This window comes from Papio anubis, chromosome 7 (genome assembly GCF_008728515.1).
Source record: "Papio anubis isolate 15944 chromosome 7, Panubis1.0, whole genome shotgun sequence".
NCBI lineage: Eukaryota > Metazoa > Chordata > Mammalia > Primates > Cercopithecidae > Papio > Papio anubis.
This window is the reverse complement of record NC_044982.1, coordinates 108,688,408-108,711,024: the sequence shown is the minus strand read 5'-3', so window position 1 is coordinate 108,711,024 and position 22,617 is coordinate 108,688,408. Positions and strand designations below refer to the sequence as shown.

General features: G+C 45.1%; 1 protein-coding gene and 1 long non-coding RNA gene across 4 annotated transcripts in view; both read left to right on the top strand.

The window, feature by feature from the left end:
* Nucleotides 1-11,616: 11,616 nt before the first annotated feature.
* ARNT2 (aryl hydrocarbon receptor nuclear translocator 2) overlaps nt 11,617-22,617 on the top strand; it is a 202,018-nt gene continuing 191,017 nt past the window's right edge. For 2 of the 3 annotated variants that reach the window (XM_031668435.1, XM_031668436.1), the window contains exon 1: nt 11,627-11,776. In XM_031668435.1, the coding sequence (XP_031524295.1) occupies nt 11,746-11,776 (31 nt within the window). In that variant the 5' untranslated portion in view covers nt 11,627-11,745. Of the gene's footprint in view, nt 11,777-22,617 lie in introns of all 3 variants that reach the window. The other variant, XM_031668433.1, reaches the window with a different exon arrangement.
* On the top strand, nt 16,128-22,576 carry LOC116275782. The gene is made up of 2 exons (XR_004185083.1): nt 16,128-20,668; nt 22,302-22,576. It is a non-coding gene; the product is annotated as an uncharacterized LOC116275782 (long non-coding RNA).

Sequence of the window (22,617 nt, the reverse complement as noted above, 5' to 3'; positions counted from 1 at the left end):
AGGATCCCACCACTTGGCTGGGCCTTGGTAGCTTAGCTGCCTTCCTATTGTTATGAATTATTATTTTTGTTATTTATCAATTCCTAGCATGCTTATTTTATTCTACAAAAAATAGTGTCAGTGCTAGTATTGTTATTAATTGTAAAAAGCCTACTCACCTCACCTACCCCAATCCCTTGTTCTCGCATCCTGTAGCATCATAAGGTGCAATCACCTAACAGTGAAAGCATAATGATGAGTTCTCAGAGTGGTTAGCCTGCTGGCTTCTGCATTGTTAGTCTATGCAGAGACCCGATTTTGAATCTTGACCATGTTTTCGATTAGCTGTATGATCTTAGGCAAGTTATGGAGTCTCTCTAAGCCTCTGTTTCTGTTTATTTCATTTACTTAAGTCTTTCTCAAAAGTTCGAATGTATATCTTGCTCTGTATGTGAATATTGAATACCTGCTTACTCTATTTTTTGTTTCCCCTATTTACAGAGAACCTCCTCAATCTCATTCCAATTTACTTCACTAAGTTAGCAAGAGAAGTTACATTTCAAGTTTCTGTGTTAAAATGGGATAACATTATCAGTGGAAAGAGCTCTAGTTTGCATAAATTAATACTTTAAGATTGACTGAGCAAGAATTTTGGAGTCAGATTTGTCTGTGTTTACATATTTAGCTATGTCACTTATCAGCTGTGTGACCTTAGGCAAATTCCTCTTTAACTCTGTAAATATCAGTCACCAGATCTATAGAATGAAAATAATATTAACTACATTAAAGAGTTAATTTAAAGGGTTAAATGAAATCTATATAAAACAATTTTGCAATATTTTAGACACTTTGTAGATACAGACATAGTTTGTGTGTGTGTACATATACATATGCACATATATATCGATGTTGACCTAAACACTCACATAAAAATAAATATGATATACTTATTTACAGATTAAAATTGGAAATCAGTGAGTCAAAGATGCTCTCTAGAAAGGTCAGGGGCTGCTCAGCATCACCCTGGGGCATGACTACTCCCCTTGGTCTGGAACCTTGGTTTTTCTTTTTAGCTCAAGCAGAGCTCATCAGGTCCTGAGGGACAGAGTGAACTGATCAAATATCAGTTTATTTTTAATAGGGAGCAGAAATGGCAAGTACACTAGAGTGAACCTGTGGGCTGATCCCCTCATTACCTTTTATAGGAAAGTCTCCTTAGGAAGCCAGATTATCCTCTGAAGGTTGCTGGGGCACGGTGGGGTGTGTGTATGTATACATGTGAAGTATAGGCCAGAAGTGAAGTGACGGGGGATTAGAAAGATGGCCTTGTAGCTAATATCACTGAGTCATACATAAAAGGCTAATGTTCCCCCATCAAGGAGAAGAACTGGTGGCATGATTAGGGAACAACTTGAGTCCTGGACACATCTTGTTTCTTGACAAGGTTCCTCATAGACTATTCCTTGCTATTGACAAAGAAGTTCTTGTGTATCATTGCTTATAATTTTGTTTTTCTCCAAAATGTTACTTGTAACAAGTCTTTATTCTTTTTTTCCCCTCCGAATACACATTCATCTTTAGCAGGTCTTGTTAGATTTTGTAGCTCTTTTTTTTTTTTTTTTTTTGCATTTGACCCAAAAAAGATATTCTTTTAAGTCAACATCTGCCCTAAACAGTTGTATCTAATTTGTGCTTATTTCTAGTATCTTGCCTCCAATTTCCTGTTGCTATGGTCAGAATTTCAGAAACAGCTTCAGAAACCATCGTACCAACTCAGCAAACAAATTCCTCCTCTTTTTGAGCCCTGTGAGTAGGATGACTGGGGAAACACCTAGTTAGGAATATACTTTGGTCCAGAAAAAAAGAAAAAAGTGAAGGTTTCAAAGACACGTTATATGAACAGCCTCTGAGACATGTCACAATCAGCAAGGGTTTTAAGGCCCTGCAGTTGCCTCTCCATTTAGCCAAATTCTTATGCATTATGTAAACAACTTAGGCACCAGGAACAAAAGCAGAATGCTTTTCACAATGTATATTGGGAATGTCAGGGATTTTCCTATTCAAGTATCATGTAACATGAATATGATTTGATATACAAATATTCTGTTTATGTTACAATTTTAGAGACTCAACTGATGAAATAGAGAACAGGTGAGGATTTGTGTTTTCCTCTAAGCATTTTCTTTTCCTCAATGCTGTAGTGTGTTGGAGTTTAACAACAGCAGTGTAGGAATGAGACGACCCCAGCCCTGTCTTTGCCATCATCCCACATTCTTACCAGTGATTTCCCCTTGTAGCCAGGGGTTTGACTTTTAATAATGTATAAAATTGAGAAGCCCAGACCTAGAGAAATGTACCATTATCCATCTCTCATCATTGTCTTGTTGAGACCACGTGGGCAGGAGGAGAAACCCCCATCTTGGCAGATCAGGAAGGAATGGGTGTCTCATTTTCAGTCATCTAGGAGAATTGGTAATCTTAAGCCAGGAATTGAGGCGGGCTCTGGATTGGCTAAGGAAGGAACTTCTCCCTCGTTAAGGAGGCTGGAAGGAATTGGAGCTCTGGATTTAAGGTGTAGTGAGGGCTAAAGTATGTGGGTGGTGAGGGTTGCACCCAGAGGCAGGCCAGCCAGATGGTACCAACCAACTCTTTGGTTTGGTTTGGCTTGGTTTTCAGTTAATAGCAAGTTAGCTTTCAGTGCAAGCAGTAGATGAATTAACAACACAGGGAAATGGTGAGTTTCCGGAGCAGTCAGCAGTTACTGCAGCCATAGCTAGAACTACTTCTGGGTTCTGACCCCACGTGCAGGTGATAAGGAGGAGCAGGAATGGCCCTTTATAAGGGAGGAGAGCAGAGGCCTGCCCTGAGGCTAACTCTGGATGGCAGCCATGGTGTTGGCAGAGGTGCCAGGAGAACAGAAATCAAACAGGGTCACCGGAAGAGATGGGTGCTGATCAGGAGGGAAGTCTGGAGTAGAGGTGGCAGGGAAGTGGATGATGGTGTGACAAGAGGCAACCAAGGCAGGTTTGTGCAAGATTCAGCTTCCTTGAGGACCTCCCCCAACCTGCCCAGAGAGGCCTGGGGGTGAGAAACATTGTGAAAACTGGAGTTCTCCCTAGCAGGGGTGGTGGGTATTTGTGTTATACTTTAAGACACAAGAATGGAGTAGTTGTGACTGCTTCTCCTTCTGCCCAACCCACAACTTCCCTCCAACCCACAACTCCTCCACTTCACTCAAGGTGCAAAAGCAGTACCTCCCTCTTCCACCCCTACCCTTAATTTCCTAACAGTATAATACACAGGGAGAATGAGAAAGTTTCTTAGGTTTACCTCTAAATTGTGTACTAGATGGTTTTTAAAGTTCACCTCTAAAAATCTATGACTCTGTGTTTGAAATAGCCATACGTTCAAAGCACCGAAATCTAATTCCTCAACGAGTTAGACTGAATATTCTCAAAATAAATTTTCTTAAACAAAAACATGCTTCATTTCCCTCTAAGAGTGTGACCTACAGGAAGGAAAGTCATTGTCACCTGTCCTTTGTTTGTGGTAATTTGCATGCTAATGATTGCGCAGTCCCAGACCAGTCGGTTGGATAATGAACTTGGTCGAGCCCTGTTGTATCAGAGTAACCAGTGTGGACGCCAACAGAATGCTGAGTATCACTTGGAAAGAGAGATTAATCATTAACCAACCCCATTAATTCACTTGGCATTTTTAAGCAAAGATTACTTCTCTGTATATAACATAAGAAAAGATTGGATGCACACGTTCAGCATTACTTGCTAAAACGTCCAGATAATCGTATTATGCTCAAAAAGTATGTTCTCAATTGTGCAGGTGGCTTCCAAAATGGATTAATACAACAGGAAGGTAGCAAAATCTGAATACTTTCATATATGTGGCACTTCTTCACTTATAAGACCAAGTAAAAAGTGCCAGGACCAGTGAAATAATAGTGTTAACATGATTTGAAAGTCAGAAGGTGCTGGGTGTAGAGGAGAATTTGTTATAACTACAACTGGTAAATGGAGTTACTGAAATCTTTCCCATGGACTGGGAAAACATGAAGACTTAATAATGAATAGGGCACTAACTGATGAGTAGAATATCTTATTTTCCCTATTTCCCTCTTGTTCTCCAAGAGTAATTGATGTAGCTTTTAATATGAGTCAGAATCAAAGAAGGAAATTAAAAATAAAAATCCAGAGAAGAAGCGTTAAAGATTGAGAGATGCTGGGGTTCCCTAACACTGGGAACCTGTTAGCTTTTGCAGGGGAACACAACATTTAGCTCTATGTATGTTGCCATGGAAGAGATAAAGGGATGGAAACATGCTGCTTATGTGATCACTGATGTCTGATAAGAGACTCAAGCACTCACTCCATGAATATTAGAATACTTCACGTGAAGTATTGAAATGGGTACCAGAGAAAGAAAAAAAAAAAGATGAAGGTAGTAGCTCACAGCCTAATGTATCAAATAAGATGTTATTTTAAAAACCAATCCTTGTGCAGTGAGGTTTGTGCTAGAATAAGGGGAAAGGAGGAATTTGGAAGTCCATCCCAGAAGAAGCCATGAGCACACCGCCCGGAAGAGACAAGGCAATCCACATGTGGTTCCTGATGAATGAGAGGTTCACTGGGGAGAGGGGCATTTTGGGCAAAGGGAATAGCACAGTGTATGTAGAAAATGACTGTGTGGCTGGATCTTAACGGAGCATAATTGGTGGTGAATGGGGAGCAACTATGGAGGTAAAAATGGACAGGAAGGTAGAATCAGAGACATAAGGGTTCATTCCAGAGCATCTGCCCTTGGACTGATTTATGAATGTTTCTTTTTGTGCTTGCTAAATTTGTTTCTGCATTTATCTTCGTTCATTTTTCCCTTGCTATAATTTTTTCCCCCACTTTGTGGCAGACATCTGTGGAAATGTCCTCCCAGCCTGTCTATAGCTCCATCCTCTCAAGCTCTGCTTCTCGGTAGCTCCAGCCTCCAGGTCCCATCAGGGGACGCTTCCTTCCCACACACTGTTGTCTCCTCTCCCCATCTGGGGCAGCATGGTCCCCAGGGCAAGGTTGGCTAGGAGCAGGCATGTGACTCGAATCAGGGCTTCCCCCAACCTTTTCCTAAGGTGCCATTCCTACCAGAGAGGGTGCCCCTTTCTGATCATGGGAGCCAAAGATGGTTTCCATCCTACCTGTCAGGAGTAATGTATCTTCCCATGTGGAGGAAGGTGTGTGCAGCGGGAAAGAATGACACATGAAGGGAAAGAGAGGGGAAAATACGCACAGGAAGTCCTTGTGAAGTCCAGATGCCTGGTCCCAGTTTTCCTGAAGTCTAACTGTATCCCTACCTGTCTGAGTTTTGGTTGTTAACCTTTCCTTTGGGTTACCTGGGCATCCTTAGCATCTTACCAATAATATGGCTACATAAGCTAATTTGAGTTGGGGTGTTTTCAGGTACAAAATATTCATTGACCCTGAGATTTCTGAGCTAAATGCTAATTTCACTTATTTCCATTCATTTCTGTTTAATAATCAAGTACTTGCAGCTGTGAATTTTTCTCTGCAGATAGCTTTTGATACAGACAGTCATCATTATACTGTTTTCCAAATTGTCAGTTGCTTTTTCGTTTTAATTCAATTTGTCCCATTTCATTTTGGGGATGGGAGGCTGAACTTACCTCACCTCTCTGATAATAATATCAACAAATATCATATAAGAACCACATGCCAGATAATGTTCTAAGTGTTTTACAAATAGTAACTCATTGAATTCTAACAAGAACCCTATAAGATCAGTACTACTAATATCGCTAGATCATGGATAAGTAAATGGAGGCACAGGGCATCTAACTCACACTGAGTAGGTAAGTAGAGTTGTTGAGATTTGAACAGGGGACTGTCTGGCTTCCAAGTCCATGCTCTGAGAGCAGCTTAGAGTCTAAACTGCAATGTTGTCATGTCTCTGTGTGGTAGAAGAGGCCAGCCCAGATGCTGCTAGCCCCTGAGACAGCCAGAGAACACAAAGAAAAAGCATCAAAGAACACAAAGAAAAAGCATCAGCACAAGCACATGCTGTTCTTCAACACACAAAGAAGTTAAGGCCTCAGGACACAGGGTTCTGTCTGAACAACTCCCAAGAGACAAGACACAGCCAGGGAGCAAGATTATGCCTGTAGCATTGTGGTCCCATTATTGTCTCCAAACCCACCCAGTCATTGCCCCATGTCTTCCTCCTGGTGCTGGGTGCTTTGGGCCCATGCTCAGGGAGGAGTGGGGAGAGGGTAAGCGGAGCAGAGTCCTCCTACAGGCCAGGAATAAATCAACCTCATATCAACATATTTTACATTTGTCCTGCGTTGTTATTGATCTCATCTACCAATAACTAGAAAATCTTGATTAAAGTCTCTACTGATAAGGTGATTTTTGTCAGCTTCTCCTTAAATTCCTGGTAGTTTTTGTTGTGTACATTTTAGTACTATGTTACTTGGTCTTGATTCCTAAGAGTTCATGGATGGTACATTCTCACCATGGATATGTTTCCATCTGTTATATTTTTCACTTTAGGTTGTCTCTTTTTATCCCTGTAGCAGGGTTAGAAATTAACTCATACCATACTCATTTGACCCAAATGAATTTTAACCTTGACAGCTCATGGTGTTTCTTTGTTTTATACCATCTCTTAGAAAGCTCAGCATCACCCAGGTGAATGCACAGTCATTCTTAGGTCCTTTCCCTTTCACTCCCAGCTCCCCTTCAAGCTGGTGTCTAGGTGGTCATAGAGGGAGTGGTGGGAGAGAAGGGAGCCTTAGAGCCTTGCCCACCTCCATTCTGAGGGGCTGGGATGGTCATTTGGCTGGTGAACATTAAGATATCTTTAGGAGGCCTCACACTGAGAGCTGATATCTGTGGCCTTGGTTTGGGGTCTTGTTCATTCAATCCTGCCTACTATAGCCTTTTAGTCCTCAGCCAGTTATCCATTAATTTAGACCCTCAATACCTTCATGTCTCCTCACCTGTGGCACACCTAGCATACCTCAAAGAGCCACAAGGAGCCAGGAGTGCCATATCAGGCCCAGCTTTGCAGCTACATCCCTCAATCCCTGCAGAACCACCCTGTGTTTTATCTTCTCCAAGACTCCCACATGGGTGGTGGCCAGAAACCCCTCCGCTTTTGGCTATTCCATCAGCTGGCTTCATATATCTTCCACGGAAATTAGAGCACTTGGGACTGACTGCCTGTTTCCCCTCCCACCCTCCTTCCTTCCTTCTCCCCACTCTCCATGAAGGTAAAGCACGACAAGCTTCCCCTTCCTATCTCTGTGGGATGAGGATTTGCCATATTTTTCTTCTTTCCTCTGCAATACTACCACAATACATTTTAAAGTCTTTAAAGTGTATACAGCCCACACATTACTTCATTCAATGTCATCTTCACCAAAACTCAGCACAGTAGGTAACATCATCCCCATTTTCCAGGTGAGGAAAGTGAGACTTAGAGAAGTTTCATGAAGTGACAGAGCAAAAACCTATACCACGCTTTCTGCTTCAAAGGCTGGTGCTTATGCCTGTTTGTATAAAACTAAGATCTCATCCACATTTGATCTGTTATAAGTCCATGATTCTTGGTGTAAAGGAGAGGCCTGATAGGAAAGAAGGCAGGGGTGGGGGCTGGGGGTAGTGCCTGGACAGACAGTCTGTGGGCAGTTGTCACCGGTGTAGAAATAAAGATAAGAAGGTAGCAGTGGGGATAACAGAGACTCACAAGCCTTCGTCTCCAGCAAAGAGAGAGAGAAGTTAGAATGTTGGAGGAAGGAAGGGTTGAGAGGACACATATAAACGGAGAGAAAGCCTGTGGTTATATCCATGGCAGCCCTACCATGCCTCTCCTTCTGCAGAAGACTGTGCTTTCATTCCTGGTCTCTTGGTATCTTAAAGTGAAGTTAAAATAAGATAAAATTAGCCGGGCATGGTGGCTCACGCCTGTAATCCCAGCATTTTGGGAGGCTGAGGTGGGCAGACCACGAGGTCAGGAGATCAAGACCATCCTGGCCAACATGGTGAAACCCCATCTCTACTAAAAATACAAAAATTAGCTGGGCGTGGCGGGTGGCGGCGGGGGGGGGGGGGTGGGCGGGCACCTGTAATCCCAGCTACTTGGGAGGCTGAGGCATGAGAATCGGTTGAACCAGGGAGTCGGAGGTGTAGTGAGCTGAGATCGCGCCACTGCACTCCAGCCTGGTGACAGAGCGAGACTCCATCTAAAAAACAACAACAACAACAAAAAGACCGGGCGCGGTGGCTCATGCCTGTAATCCCAGCACTTTGGGAGTCCAAGGCGGGTGGATCACCTGAGGTCAGGAGTTTGAGACCTGCCTGACCAACATGGAGGAACACCGTCTCTACTAAAAATACAAAATTAGCTGGATATGGTGGTGCATGTCTATAATCCCAGCTACTTGGGAGGCTGAGGCAGAAGAATTGCTTGAACCTGGGAGGCAGAGGTTGCGGTGAGCCGAGATTGCGCCATTGCACTCCAGCCTGGGCAACAAGAGCAAAATTCCGTCTCAAAAAAAAAAAAAGATAAAATTGCCTTGAATTATTTATATATTATACAACGGAAATCCTTTGTCTCTAGTGTTAGGACTTAAAGGGATATGAAGCAGAACTCAGGTGGCTGCTTTCTCCTACCAACTTAAAAAAAAGAGAATAACAAAAGAAAGGCTGTGGACCCTGGTACGCATTAGCACAGCAGCTGGTCAACTCTGGTCATATCTGGGAGCACTGTGCTCAGAATCGTGCGCTACGGGCTCGGTGGATCTGCATTAATCTTTTCAAAAATGCAAATCTCAGCTTCAAATTCAACAGCCTCTTTTGGAATTTCAAAGAGTTCTAGGTTGTTTAAAGGTTGAGTGGAATTCCTGAGCCTGCGTTAACTGGTCACAGTCTACTGACTCTCATAATTAGCACAAGACCACTGTATTGTGTAAATGCCACTCAGTATTCAACAATGACTAACCACTCCATTTCAGATTGTTTATTTAAGTGGGGGGGCTTTCATCCACAATCAATGTTTCTGAGCATTTAACCTATTTGATACTGAGAGATGAGAGAGAAGGTTAGTCGCCCATTTCTCTATTTCTTCCCCTACACCCTAACCACTCCCCAACCCAAGCCACCAAATCCCAGTATTGCGTGTAGCCCAGTTCTAAGTCCTGTCTGGCTATTAAGCTGCATGACCTTGGCTACCCTGAGCCTCAGTTTCCTTATCTGCAAACTCCGGGGGTAGAATTGGATGATGTCGAAGGTCCTTTCTACCTCTGAAACACAGTGACTGGGGAGAAGATGAAATGTCTCCTTTGTGAAGATCTAAATGTATTTATTATGTACCAAAACCACAGCATGGCCGACTCCAGACTATGAGAAGTGTCTAGCAGTTGTCCACATGTCGCCTGTCTTTTATTGCAATGAACCAGTGCAAGATCCAGTTTTAAAGATATCAGCCGAGTGACATTTAGAAAAATGGGCAGAACACAACAGCAGAGTAAGAAAGTAAAACTTGTCAACAAATCTGTATGGTTAAATGTGTGTGTGCGTAAGAGTCATGTTCACTCATATTTTATTTTTTAGGGATGATATTAGAACTGTATTTGGAGACAAAATGAGCCATGGGTCTTGGCTGAAATGCTAAACTGATACGTAAACACCAAGGAGAGGAACTTGCTTGTTTCTAAGGGGTGTGGAAAGTTGGAGAATAAAAGAGACTCATGGGATAGCGGGCAGTGATGCCAAGTGCTATTTATGTAGATGGGCCACCAGAGATTGAACTGCCTGTGGGGAGAAGGATCTAGAAGGGACTCTGGGTAGCAGAAATATCCAAGATGGAGTTTTACCTTTTTTGATGTGGGGTGACTGAGGAGAGCCTCCTCTTGTACTTTCCTTAAGAAATCTTCAGTCCAGTACATGTTATACATTAATTAAGTTGGTATTTGAGTGTGTTGCTTTTTGGGGTATGTAAAAGACAGGCTGAATTCTCATTTGGCTTGATGTTGGAATCAGGAACAGTCAACTTTGGTATGGGGCATAGGAGCGAGCCATAGCTGATATCCTGGTTTCTCTGTCTCCGCCTGGCCTATCTTGCGGCTGGGTGCACACCTGCTTTATTTTTTACTTGAAATGTCTTCTTTTTCCACCTGTCCTACTCATGTCTTCAAAGCCTAATTTTCATTTTCTCTGATCACTCCTCCTCTCTGCCCTCATTCATTCATTAGTGATTACAGGCTGGAGATGCCAATTTCAGGGCTTCTGCCCTAAGCTCCCAAAGGATCTGTGTGCTTCTTGAGTGCAGATACTTTGTTTCACTCCTCCCCAATCTACCCCCCAAACTAGAAGCCCTTGGAGAACAGAGCTCCTGTGTCTTTCTTTCCGTGGTAGGCCCAACACCTCTGGCTTTGTGCCTGGCACACAGCAGACATTCAACATTTGTAGAACTGATATACTATTAGATTGGTAGTGACAAACACTCCCCAAAGAGAATGCTTATTTGAACACACATCCCAAACACTGCTTCTCTACCCTCCAGAAAATGCTTCTTTGGAAGGATTTAGGGCAGTTTGATGTTTCTGCAAACATATCTGGGTTTAGGGGCCATCTTGCCCTTCTCAGCGTTCAGCTGGGATATCTTTATTCTTCCATTTAACCTTTACAGGGGACCACGATGGTGATGTGTGCTTCCTAGGGGCCATTACCTCTCACAGGGATCCTAGTGTCTGGTAGAAAACAACCCCTCCAAGTTCTCTGCATCCGAACTTCACCAGAATACGCGGATAAACCTATTTAAAAAATCTTTTTAAATTCTCAACTTGGCGGTGGAAATAAGGCTCTTGCAACGTCCTCAAGTAATAACCAATGGCAGTTATTATGGCAAGAAGGAGATAGAGCTGAGCGCCTTACTCAAAGGCAAGACATTCACAATTTTTTGGGCCCGGCTCCCTGTGCCTGGGCATGTGCACTGTGCACTCCGAAGCTGTGTACGGCGGTGGCCTTGGAGGTGCCCGTGGCCTTAGGAATTCCCGGGGTCGGGCACCCTCCGCTTAGCACCGCGCCGTGTCCTCGGCCTGGGAGCCGAGCGGCGCGGCTCTGGCATGCTAAGTGGGCAGCACTGGGGCGCCTTTGTTTCTCGCGGCCGTCTCCCAGGACCAGCTTCCCTCTGAATCTAAATGGTCTTCTCCCCCACCCGCTCCGCCCTGGCCCCCTGGCCTGGGCACAGCGCCCCTCGGTGATACGCGCCCGGACACCTGGGGAGTGGGCGTGCGGGGGCAGCCCGGGCTAGGCGAGCGCGGGAGGAGCGCCTGCGATCCCAGCCCGGCCAGGCCCGAGCACCTGCGCGAGCCGGAGGGAGCGCCCGGCCCTCTGTCCCCTCCAGTCGCCGGCGCCCAACTTGGGGGTCCCGCCGCCAGCAGCCCCAAGTCTCGCGGTGCTACCGCTCTGACCGGGGAGCCGCGGGCCGGGCGCCCCCCGCCGCGCGACAAAGGCTGAACCGGGAGGAGGAGGCCGAGGAGGGGGAGGAGGAGGAGAGAAAGGCGGGGACGGTGAGCGGCCGCGGCGGCGGGGAGAGCGGAGGGAGCGCCGCCCGCCCGCGCCGTCCTTTGTGTGGCGGCGGCAGCGCCTGGGCCTGACCGGGTCCCCGGGGCTAAGTGCCCGGCTCCGCGCCGCCCCTCCCGCGCCCCTGCCAGGCGCGCGCCTATCCTCTCCGAGCAAGATGGCAACCCCGGCGGCGGTCAACCCTCCGGGTGAGTAGCGGCCTGGGCCCCGCCGCCCGCCGCAGCCCGCAGGCCTTGCCCGGGGCCGGAGCGGGCCGGAGCGGATCAGGCGCGCCGGGCGCCCCCGGGGGCGCGGAGCCGCAGCTCGGCGCGGTGGGTGGTGGAGCGGCTGTCACTGCGCGGCAGCTGCAGCATCAGCACCAGAGCGGCATCTGCATCCCGATCACTGCCCATCCGGTCCCGGCCAGGCGCCGGTCCGGACCCGCGGGCGGCCGGACGCTGGCCTTGCGTCCTCCGGAACCAGAAGGGCCGGCCCGGGAGCCGCCGAAGTTCTGAAAATAACCGCCTTTGCCTTCCCCATCCCACGCATTTTTCTCTTCCGGTCCCGGCTTTTGTGGCATCACGGAGTCAGCCAGTCCTGGCTGGTGGAGGGCTCCGTGCTGATGGAGGGAAAAGTTTGGAGCTGGGATTCAACAGGGTACAACTCTTGGGACTCTCCCTTGCCCGCCCCGCCCCCCAAGCGCTGGTCCTTTGCGCCCTTTGCGACTGGCTGCTGTGTGTCCTAACCCTCTGGGACCCAGAACACCCAGCCTGTGGTCACCAGCGTGAAGTAGCCCCTGTCCTGCCCAGGTGACATCCTCTGCTTTCTGGGCTGACCTGTCCGCAGGGTGCAGTCTGTGACAACTGAGCTCATTAGGAACGATTTCAAAAATGGAAGAGTTCTTGATGGAGTGGCAACATTTACCTGTTTTGGTATTATAGTAGGGAAGTCCCGTTTTCGTTGGGAAAGTTCCCTACCTGATGAGTGTGGGAAAAGAGAAAGGTGAACATCTAAGCTGGTACAAACTTTTGGGTGTTGTGCAGAGGCTGCTGTGGGCACGGCAGGTTGCTAGGTCCCTGTGGAAGATGCAGGGAGAGTCACAGAGGGCGGCCCCCAGGAAATTCCCAAGAGAACAGAGGTCATGTGTTGGAGATAGGGAGGGTCGGAGGAGGAACATTGATGCTTAGCAAAGAAAAGTGTCTGTCATCATAGAATTAGGCATGAAAGATCCCTTTCATCTAAGGAGGCCGGGGAAGCCTTCTGGACGTTTCGGCTGCACGTTGAAAACGGGAATGTTTGAATATACAGAGCCAGTAGCAGAGGGGCATTGCAGGCGTAAATGACAGTGGACTTGTTCTAAGCATGTGCAGAGGTCAGTGAGTGGTTGGTGCACTGGAGATCTAAGAGGCAGCAGTGGGATTTAACACTGAGTTGTTTGGATGTGACCAGGCTTTAAAGGACAGACTGAAGAGTATGGACTTTCTCTCTCCACATTAAGGGAGAGTCCTCTGCACACTTCCTAAGATCCAGAAAAATAAAATAAAATAGAAGAGAGAGAGAGAGAGAGAGAGAGAGAGAGAGAGACCGCAATGGTATTGAACAAGGAAATCGCATGATCACTTTTTCTGGAAGATAAATTTGTCAGCCATGTCTAGGAAACATAGAAAGGAGGGAACAAGACTTGAGACGGAGCCCAGCATGACATGAGGCAGGTGCTGGGGAGGCCAGAATTGGTGGCCATGGCTGGACCAGAGAGGAAGGAATGCACCACTGGGCAGGTAGAGGAGTTCCATATTTGGAACTGATTAGATTTGGAATACGAGTAAAGGAGGAGGCCAAGGAGAGACAAAGGGGAGGTGTCCATGGAGACACCAAGGTGAAGAGCCTGTGTAATTCCAAGGAAGGCAGTTCCATCAGCAGAAATAGGGACTCTTGGAAGAACAGACAAGGAGGCCTCTGTCCAGAACACTGAGAAGGAACATGGCTGGTCTGAAAACACATCTGTGCCAGTTTGCCTGCGACTGAAGCTGTAATTTCAACCCATTCAACTACTTCAAAATCAATAGAAAATTGATAGATGTAAATGTTATGAAATCAGAAAAAGCAAAAGAAGTTAAATGAAGATATTTTAGTCCAATATAGGTTTACATTGGGAACAGGAATAAAATCCCTGGTGATTTACATAATTTCTACGTAATCAAATTAATTATTCTAGAATAATTTACATAATTTCTATGACATCGTTATTTAAAACTGTTTTGTCCATTACATTGCTCCATGAGCTACATGGACTAAAGATGGAGTAGTTGCCCCTGGCCCAGTGGTGTGGAGCACACGAAAGCCTGTGTTTGTGCCTTGGACTGTGGAGGCTTGAATGATACAAGCACAGGGTATTGTTTGTGTTGTTAGTTAACACCTGGCCAGCTTGACAGCTGCTTTTCTCTGTTGACAGCTATACCGGAAATCTTCAGCATGGTGATAATTTCTCAAGTGAAAATTCCTTAAGGTGATCGCCTTTCGTTTTACCATCATTTCTTTTACTGGTCCCCTGAGGATGATCCGTGGGGATGTGTTATTCTTGCCCCATGTGAATCTCCATCTTCTTCTTTGGGAGAAAGGGTTTAATTTCAAGGGAGATGGCTCAGGGTTTGAGCCAAAGAGAAAGAGTTCAGATTCTATGGACAATTTACAACAAAAAGAGCCGTGGTACCCGAGCTTGTCACCCAGAGCCTACCTCCCATGGGCTTGTGACACTTCTTTGAATTCCTTTTTCTGCCTCCCTCCTTTCCCCAGATATGGTTGCTTTGCGAAGAATAAGAGCTTGGTAAACAGAATCAAATGGACTGGGAAGCACTAGGATTTATTTCTGCTGCTAGTTTGTGTCCAGGGTACAAAGGCCACAGCCAGTCACCTCCCCACTCCACCAGTTGTTCCTTTTTTCCCAGCTGACCACAGCAGCAGAACCGTTTACAAAGACACTCTTCTGTGATGTGTAGTGGTGACTCTCTAGGGCCTTGTTGGTGACAGATGATGTTGGGGTCTTCACACTCATGTTACTCTGAATATAATCCAGGTGCAAATTTTGACTCTGCTCCTTCAAGGTCCCCATTAGGGTTTTGGGTTAGGATTCTACCAGCTACTCTGGGAGAGGAGAAGGAAGGATTGGGCTCCCAGATATTCTCCTTATCACTTCTGCTATGACAGTCCTGGCTATATTTCTCATATCCTATGGCCCCTGGTACCCACTCCTTCTGGGTCATTTCCAGTCCTTACATGCGTCACTGAAACTGCTGTACTGGCTGATTTTCTCTTTTCTTTCTGGCCAGGAATGACATATATCCTTTAGACTAGAGAGTGAAGTCATAGGATCTTCCATCTGTGTGTGTGTGTGTGTGTGTGTGTGTGTGTGTGTGTGTTTTGCTACCTTTTTGAATGACATTTAAGTGTTTCTGATTTATAGGAAATAGTGAAGTTTGAATTAGTTATATACATAAAAGGGTATTTGCAGCTGAAATGGCACAATTAAGAAGGAGATTGTTTCCCCAGTGTCATTGTTCCATCTTAATCTTTTGTAATTTAAGCATGAGGGAATCAGCTACAAATTCAGACCAATAATCATTAGGAATTAAGCATTATGTGGACATTCTCTGAGATGAGTATTTGCAGAGTAATTAATAAGGCTTGTATGTTTTAAAGGATTTCAAAATTATGTTTTAAGAGATTTGGAATTCCACTTTTTTCTGAAATCAATTATTGGATTTTCTCCCCCACTTCCAGGTTTCTGGTCTTTGACATTTCAATTTGGAATTGATTGTATAGTGCAGGAAGATTCTCTGGACAAACTGCCTTAGAAGGCGGGACATTTGAATCAGCTTGTTGAATTGATTGAGTGTCTTTGATATGCCAAGCTCTCTGCAGGGAATAGAGCAATGTGGAGATGAGGGAGAATATTTCTTGACCTTGGAGTTGTAAGTCTAATAGGGGAGGCATAGGTAGACTAACTTAATAACACCAGGTGGAATGAAATGAATGTTGACTAGGTGTGTTCATATCATCATGGGGAGCCAGAGGAAGTCTTATGGGAGGTAACTTCTGAATATGGGCCTTTTGAAGAGAGAGATTTTGACTTATAGAAAATTTAGGAACGGTCGTTTTGAGCTGATGGCTGGGGTGTAAGGCAGACAAGATTTGTGAAAATATGGGATACTGTCAAGTGGTTGCTTCCTCAGTGCTCTTGGGGACTCAGCAGGACACTCAAGAATGTGGGTAGGTTTTGAGCCTTTGAGACATGTGTGCTATGCTTGCCAGCTGTCCTGGCTTGAGTGAGGCTGGAACAGCCAAACCAACTGGACATACAGTTCAGCCCAATTTCTCTACATCCTGTCCTTCATTGAATCTATGAGCCTATCAATTGCAGGACACATCATTATTTTATGGACTTATAAGAAAAAAATGAGCTGATGACATTTTGGCTTCATCAAAAGAAAGAAAAAAAGGAAGAAGTGATATCTGAAAAAAGAGGTTTATTTATTCCTTCAGTGTATATTTATTTTAATTAATTAATGAATTTTTTACAGTTAATATTTTTAAAGGCTCTTTTTTAGAGCAGTTTTAGGTTCACAGCAAAATTGAAAGGAAGGCACAGAGATTCCTCATATATCCCCTGCCCCCACACATGCACAACCTCCCCCATGATCAGCATTCCCAAGCAGAGTAGTATATGTGTTACAATTGATGAACCTACAATGACACATCATTATCACCCAAAGTCCATAGTTCACATTAGGATTCACTCTTGATGGTAGACGTTCTATGGGTTGGACAAATGTATATGACTTATATCCACTGTTATAATATCATGCAGAGTATTTTCACTGCCCTAAAAATTATCCATGTTCCACCTATTCATTCCTCCCACTTCTGAATTCTTGGCAGCCACTGATCTTTTTGCTGTCTCCATAGTTTTGCCTTTTCCAGAAAGTCATATAATTGGATTCATGCATTACGTAGCCTTTTCAAACTGGCATTTTTCACTTAATAATATGCATTTACATTTTCTCCGTGTCTTTTAGTGACTTGATAGCTCATTCATTTTGGTGGCTGAAGAATATTCCATTGTCTGGATGTACCACAGTTTATTTATTAATTCACCTACTGAAGGACATCTTGGTTGCTTCTAAGTTTTGGCAATTATGACGAATGAAGCTGCTATGGGCTAATACCTATCGAGTAGCTACTATGTGCTGGGGACTGATCTGGGGTCACTGTGGTGAGCAAATTAGGTATACCTCCTACCATCATGCTGCTTGCTAGCAAGACAAATAGTCACAAAAGAGTAACACAATTAGGTTAGTTACACAAGAGTAACACAATTAGGTTAGTTAGAAATGTGTAAATGTTATGAAGAGATGATCCCCTGAGATAAAATAACCAAGGGACCTAAATTAGAGGATTAGCAAAGGCCATTTGAAGTCAGCGAAAGCCTCTCTGAGGAGTTGACCCTTGAGTCAAGCTCCAAGGAATGAAGAGAAATGTGAGGAAGAGCATTCCAGGCACAAGGAAGAGCCCCTTCAAAGGCCCTGAGTTGGGAAGAGCTCGAGAACAGGGAGCAAGGGTGAAAGTGGTGTGAGAAGCTGGAGCTGCAGTAGAGGCCAGCTCACAGGGGATCACAAAACTTGGGTTAGGGGCTGAGACTTCATTTTAAAAGCACTGGAAATCTACTGAAGGGGGTTTGAGCAAGGGACGTGGTCTGACCTGCACTTTTAAATGCCCCTTCTGGCTGCTGTGTGGAGAGCCAATTGGACTGAAGCGGGAGGAAAAGCAAGACTCCAGTTAGATGGTGCTGACTTAGGCCAGGGGTTGTTAGTAGAGATGGAGAGAGAGAGGTGGATTTGAGTTGTACTGGAGGCAGGGACGCCATGCTGAACAACTCCAGGGGCACCAGTTACTTCCCTGTCCATCCCTTGGGCAGGGCATGTCCTCCTTGGGGCAGAATCATCATGACTTCATGGTAAGGAGTTAGGGGAAGAGTCAAGGATGATTCCCAGCTTGCTGTCCTGACACCTGGGTGGTTGGAGGTGACAGGAAGTTAGTGAGAGGCAGGGGACCTGTAGGGTGTGCTCCAGGCTTCAGTATTGGACAGTCGAGTTGAGCTGCTTGTGAGACAAGCAAGTGGAACTGTCATGGAGGCAGTGGGACACATGCTCCCAGAGATCTTGGCTGGAGAAAGAAACGAAGAAGGATGTTAGCCAGCCATTTACCAGGTTCTCTAAATGCTTTCCTTGGGGTTAGTTCACAGAACATACAGCTCTTGGTCCAAGTACCATAGTTCCCAAGCAATGCTTGCATTTACTGCTCTATTGTCTGTCTGTATTGAGATTCACTAAGACACAAGGTCATAGGGAGATTATTTCTGCATCTTTTACAGATTCAGCAATCCACTCATTTTCGTCTACCTACCTACCTACCTACCTACCTGTCTATCATCTATCTACCATCTCTCTCTCTCTCTCTCTTTCTCTTTCCCTCCTTTTGTGGGGCAGGTCAGGCTATTGGACTAGCTCACTACACGAAACTCTTTGTTCAATGAAGAAAAGTTATTTCTCAGTTTTAGCCAAGCTCCTTTCTACTTGAGGGTTCTTGTTTATGTTTTGTTCCTCTTCTTGGAATGATTAATTGCTCACTGTCCCTCCTTCCCTACCCTTACCCACTCCTCACTCCTGACCATTTTCCTGTCCAATGTCCAATTCCTTCTTTTCTTCTAGGCTCAGCTTGAATTCTTACTCCATTAGGGAAATCTATCCTGATCCCTTTATCCAGGTAAAATGTACCTATCATGCATTCTTCCAGGGCCCCATAAGGCTGTACTTTGCTTCTGGAGCACTTAGCCTCATGTAAATTGTGTAGTTATTTGATTGATACCTGACTGGATGCCCTGAGGTCAGGAATGTATCCAACAGTATGGCAGCCCTGGCATTTACCATACTGCTTCCCATTACAATAGATACCCGGTAGGGTTTTGTTAATGAATAAATGAAGGGATGCCAGGGAACTGTCTTATATTTTGTACGTGGCTGCCTTTCAATGACTCCCTTGAAGGAAAGAAAGCATATATCCTATATTTGTAGGTCTCTGTAACAAAATAGGCCAGAGATGTCTAATTGAGATTCTGACTTTTATTTGTGGAAACTGATTTAGATCTGAAAATCCTACCAAGATAATTCCTATGCAAACTAGTTCCTCTAGACTTTGTAACAAGGAGCCTTGGACACACAAAGCTCATCATTCTTTCCAGAAGAAGGTTAGGTCAGAATTGAACAGTCAAATGTATTTATATATTTTTATTTTATACTGCTGTCCACAAAGGTTAGACCAGAGGCTCAGAGAGGCTCAGAGACTTACCTCGAGTCCCCAGCAGGTGGGTGGATGAGCAGGTCCTACACCTACCTGATACCTTGGGCACACAAAGCTCATCATTCATCCCAGAAGAAGGGTAGGTGATAGCTTGGAGACTGGCTGGTGGTAGTGGTAGGTTCCGTGTTACAGTTCCACAAGGGTCTTCTCAGAAGGGAAGTGGGATCCTCCTGTTTACTGCCTTCTGCGTCATGTGTGAAACTGTTGACATGGCTTGCTTAATTACCAGCAGTTACCGATAAGGCAGACTCCAGGCTGGCTTTGAGGTTCAGCCACCCTAACAGCATTCAGGAAGGCAGCAACAAGGTCAAAGCATGCATTCATTGCCCTCTGATTAAATAGTGCAGGCTTTAGAGTTGGAAGCTGAGGCTCTTTGCAGATAAGCAGAGACTCTGTGGCTACCAAGTCTATGACAATTTGACCTTTTTTTTTTTTTTTCAGGGAAATCTACAAAAATGCCAAAATGTTTACCGATAGGTACTTCCTGCTTTTGTACATTGTATGAAAACATGGGGCATCTCTTACTGTTTCGGTTTCATTGTGAGAACACACAATGCAGAGCTTGGGGCTCTTCTCCTAGCCCCTGCTGAGGAGTTGGTTGCTTTCTTCACCACAACTACCTTTCCCCCACAATAAAGATCTGTGTTGATTGTAAAAAATTTGGAAAATGCGCAAAAGCACTAAGATAATTCTACCACCCCTAACTAACATTTTTGCATATATCCTTACAGACTTTTTTCTAAATATTGTGTGTGTATATATATATAACAAAATAGAATTATTTTGAGCATATTGTTTTGTCATCCCTTTTTTTCCTTCATTAATGGTATATCCTATCAAGGATACTTATTTGAGAGGCTGCATGATATCTTGTTTATGGCAGTGTCATAATTCATTAACTCTCTTTCTTATATCTGGGCATATAACATTTGGTGTGCTTTTCTGTTTGCCAGAATTGTACACACCATTGTCATGAACATCCCCATATATGAATGGATATATACATACATGATTTTTTCCTTATTGTCACTTCTTTGAAGTAGAATTGAACAGTCAAATGGATTTATATACTTTTGTTTTATACTGCTGTCCACAAATGTTAGACCAGAGGCTCAGAGAGGCTCAGAGACTTCAACCTGGAGTCCCCAGCAGGTAGGTGGATGAGCAGATCCTACACCCAGATGCTGTGCCCCCTATCCTTGGCAGGTTCTGGCAACCCAGGCCAGGCCCTGTTGCCTGTAAGTCTGGAACTCAGATCATCTGCTGATGTCTATAAAGAGCAACTGTGTACCTTTCTTGGCCTCCCTTCAGTGATTTAATAATTTCAGTGGCTTCTTTATTAACTGCTGTTAAGGTAATTTGTTCAGGTCAAAACAGGCAGGAAGTTGCCTTACTCAACAGGCAGAGAGCCTCTGATGGCTTCAGGGGGCCACAGCAGGGTCCCAGTGACTGGGGTCTCCATGCCAACCTGGGTTCTCATCAGAGGCCCCATTGTTCTCCCTCCACACCCTCCCTTACCAATTCACCTCTTCCATATGGCTTTCATCAAACGCTGGGGCCACTGACTTACCTGGAAAACTTTGCTCACCATCTGTTGTCCGCACATCCTCCTAGGATTGATCTACACACTTCCAACCAGACCACCTGGCTGACGGGGTAGTCCCAGGGCTTAGAGAGCATGTGGCGAGGTGATTTCTGGTCCTTCCTGCCTGCATGTGATACTGTTAGACAGGCTGTGGTGGTTATTCCTGTTTCCAACGCACATTCAGGAGTTCTTAGTAACTGAGGATAAATGTGTTTCTTTCTGATTTGGCCATCCCTACTTTTCTTCCAACAACTTAAAAAAAGTAGAGAGCAGCTGCAGGTGGAACTGGGCATCTATCTCTGTATCCAGGCTCAGGTGGCAAAAGGCAACATTCTGAGGTAGGGCAGCCTGGGAAGATTCAGGGGTGCCATGTCCAGGGTGGGATCACCAGAGGAGTTGGCCTGAGTGGAAACCCAGCTCTTCAGGTAGAACCAGGCCTTCCAAGAGACAGATTAGCTGCAGGCCTTACAGGTGGCTGAGTGAGGGAGGTGGGGCCAAAGGAGAAGGAGGGTGGCCTTCCATATACTCTGCCTGTCGAGTAAGGCAACTTCCTGCCTGTTTTGGTGTGGACTGCCCAATTACCCTAACAGCAGTTTAAAAAGCCACTGAAATTATTAAATCACTGAAAGGAGGCCAGGAAAGTTACATAGTTGCCCTTTATAGATGTCAATAGATGAGCTGAGTTCCAGACTTAGAGGCAACAGGAAGCCAAAGTTAATTGGTGCATCAATTTTTAAATTAATAGCCACACAAAATAGTATTGTCTTTCTTATCTTCAATAGACCTCTGAGTTGGGTGGCAGGAGATGCGAGAAACCTGGGCACAGAGGCCAAAGGTGTATCCACACAGTGCTTCTCAACTGGGAGCATTTGCAATGTCTGGAGACATTCTTGGTTGCCACACCTCCAGGGAGTGGGGGTGCTACTGGCACCTACGGGTAGAGGCCAGGGATGCTGCTAAACATCCTACTGTGCACAGGGCAGTCCGCCACAACAAAGAACTTATCCAGCCTCAAATGTCAATAGTGCCAAGGTTGAGAAACTCTGGTTTATGGGAACAAAACTCTGTAGGTCTCTGGACAGTGGCAACTAGAAGAAAACCTCAGGAGTTTCACAAGGGTGTGTGGCCCCCAGATAATAAAGGGCTGGCCCCTTTAAAACATGTCAAGAAAACATGACAGCTTTAAAAGCAAGATGATGCTTTTGAGATAATTATGAAATCCGCGATGGAAGTTAATTTAAATGTGAAATAACAGAACTGCAAAAAGTTATTTTATTATTATTTTTAGAACAGCATTGATGTTTCTATTTCATCAGCAGTTTGAAATGAGGCATAGTCTGGAATCGTTTGCCATAATTTGATATGCTTGATGGATTCCAAGTCCCCCAAAGAATAAAATGAATGAATGTGATCAAGGATCACAGCTGTGTTCTCTCTCTCTCTCTCTCTCTCTTTTTTTGAAAAAATTTCACACCAGAAAACTTCCAATTGAGTTCAGCCAACCTTCCTGAACGCCACTTCTATTCCCTACACAAAGGGTGCTGTGCTCAGTGCTGGTGGTGGTGGTGCAGTTGGGGCAGATTGGAAAGATGTGGCATAAAACAGGTTGGCTATGTGTGTGTTCCATCAGTCTCTAACACAGGCAGCACTGGACACTTATGCAAATTTATGCAAATGACTGACCAACCATTGGTGAACAGAGGAGAATGTAGACCCCATCCATTTCTTTCCTGCAGGCAAGGAAAGATGCTGAAGACTGTGTTCCGGGCATGCAACACATTTCAGGACCAGTGTGTGCCTTTTCCTAGTCAGTGTACCAACTGCAGGCCTTATTCCCAGCTGCCTGCTGGGTCTGTGGTATCCCACAGATTCTGCAAAGCCTACCTCTCCCACATATTTCCTCCTCCCACTATGTCCCCTGTGGCAGCGAGTGGCACCACTATCCATTCATTGGCCCAAGCCAGACATTAATTATTTTAATTGCTTATCCACCTAATTAAACAAATATTAATTGAATGCCAACCGTGTGCTCACAGTGGTGTGTGCAAACCC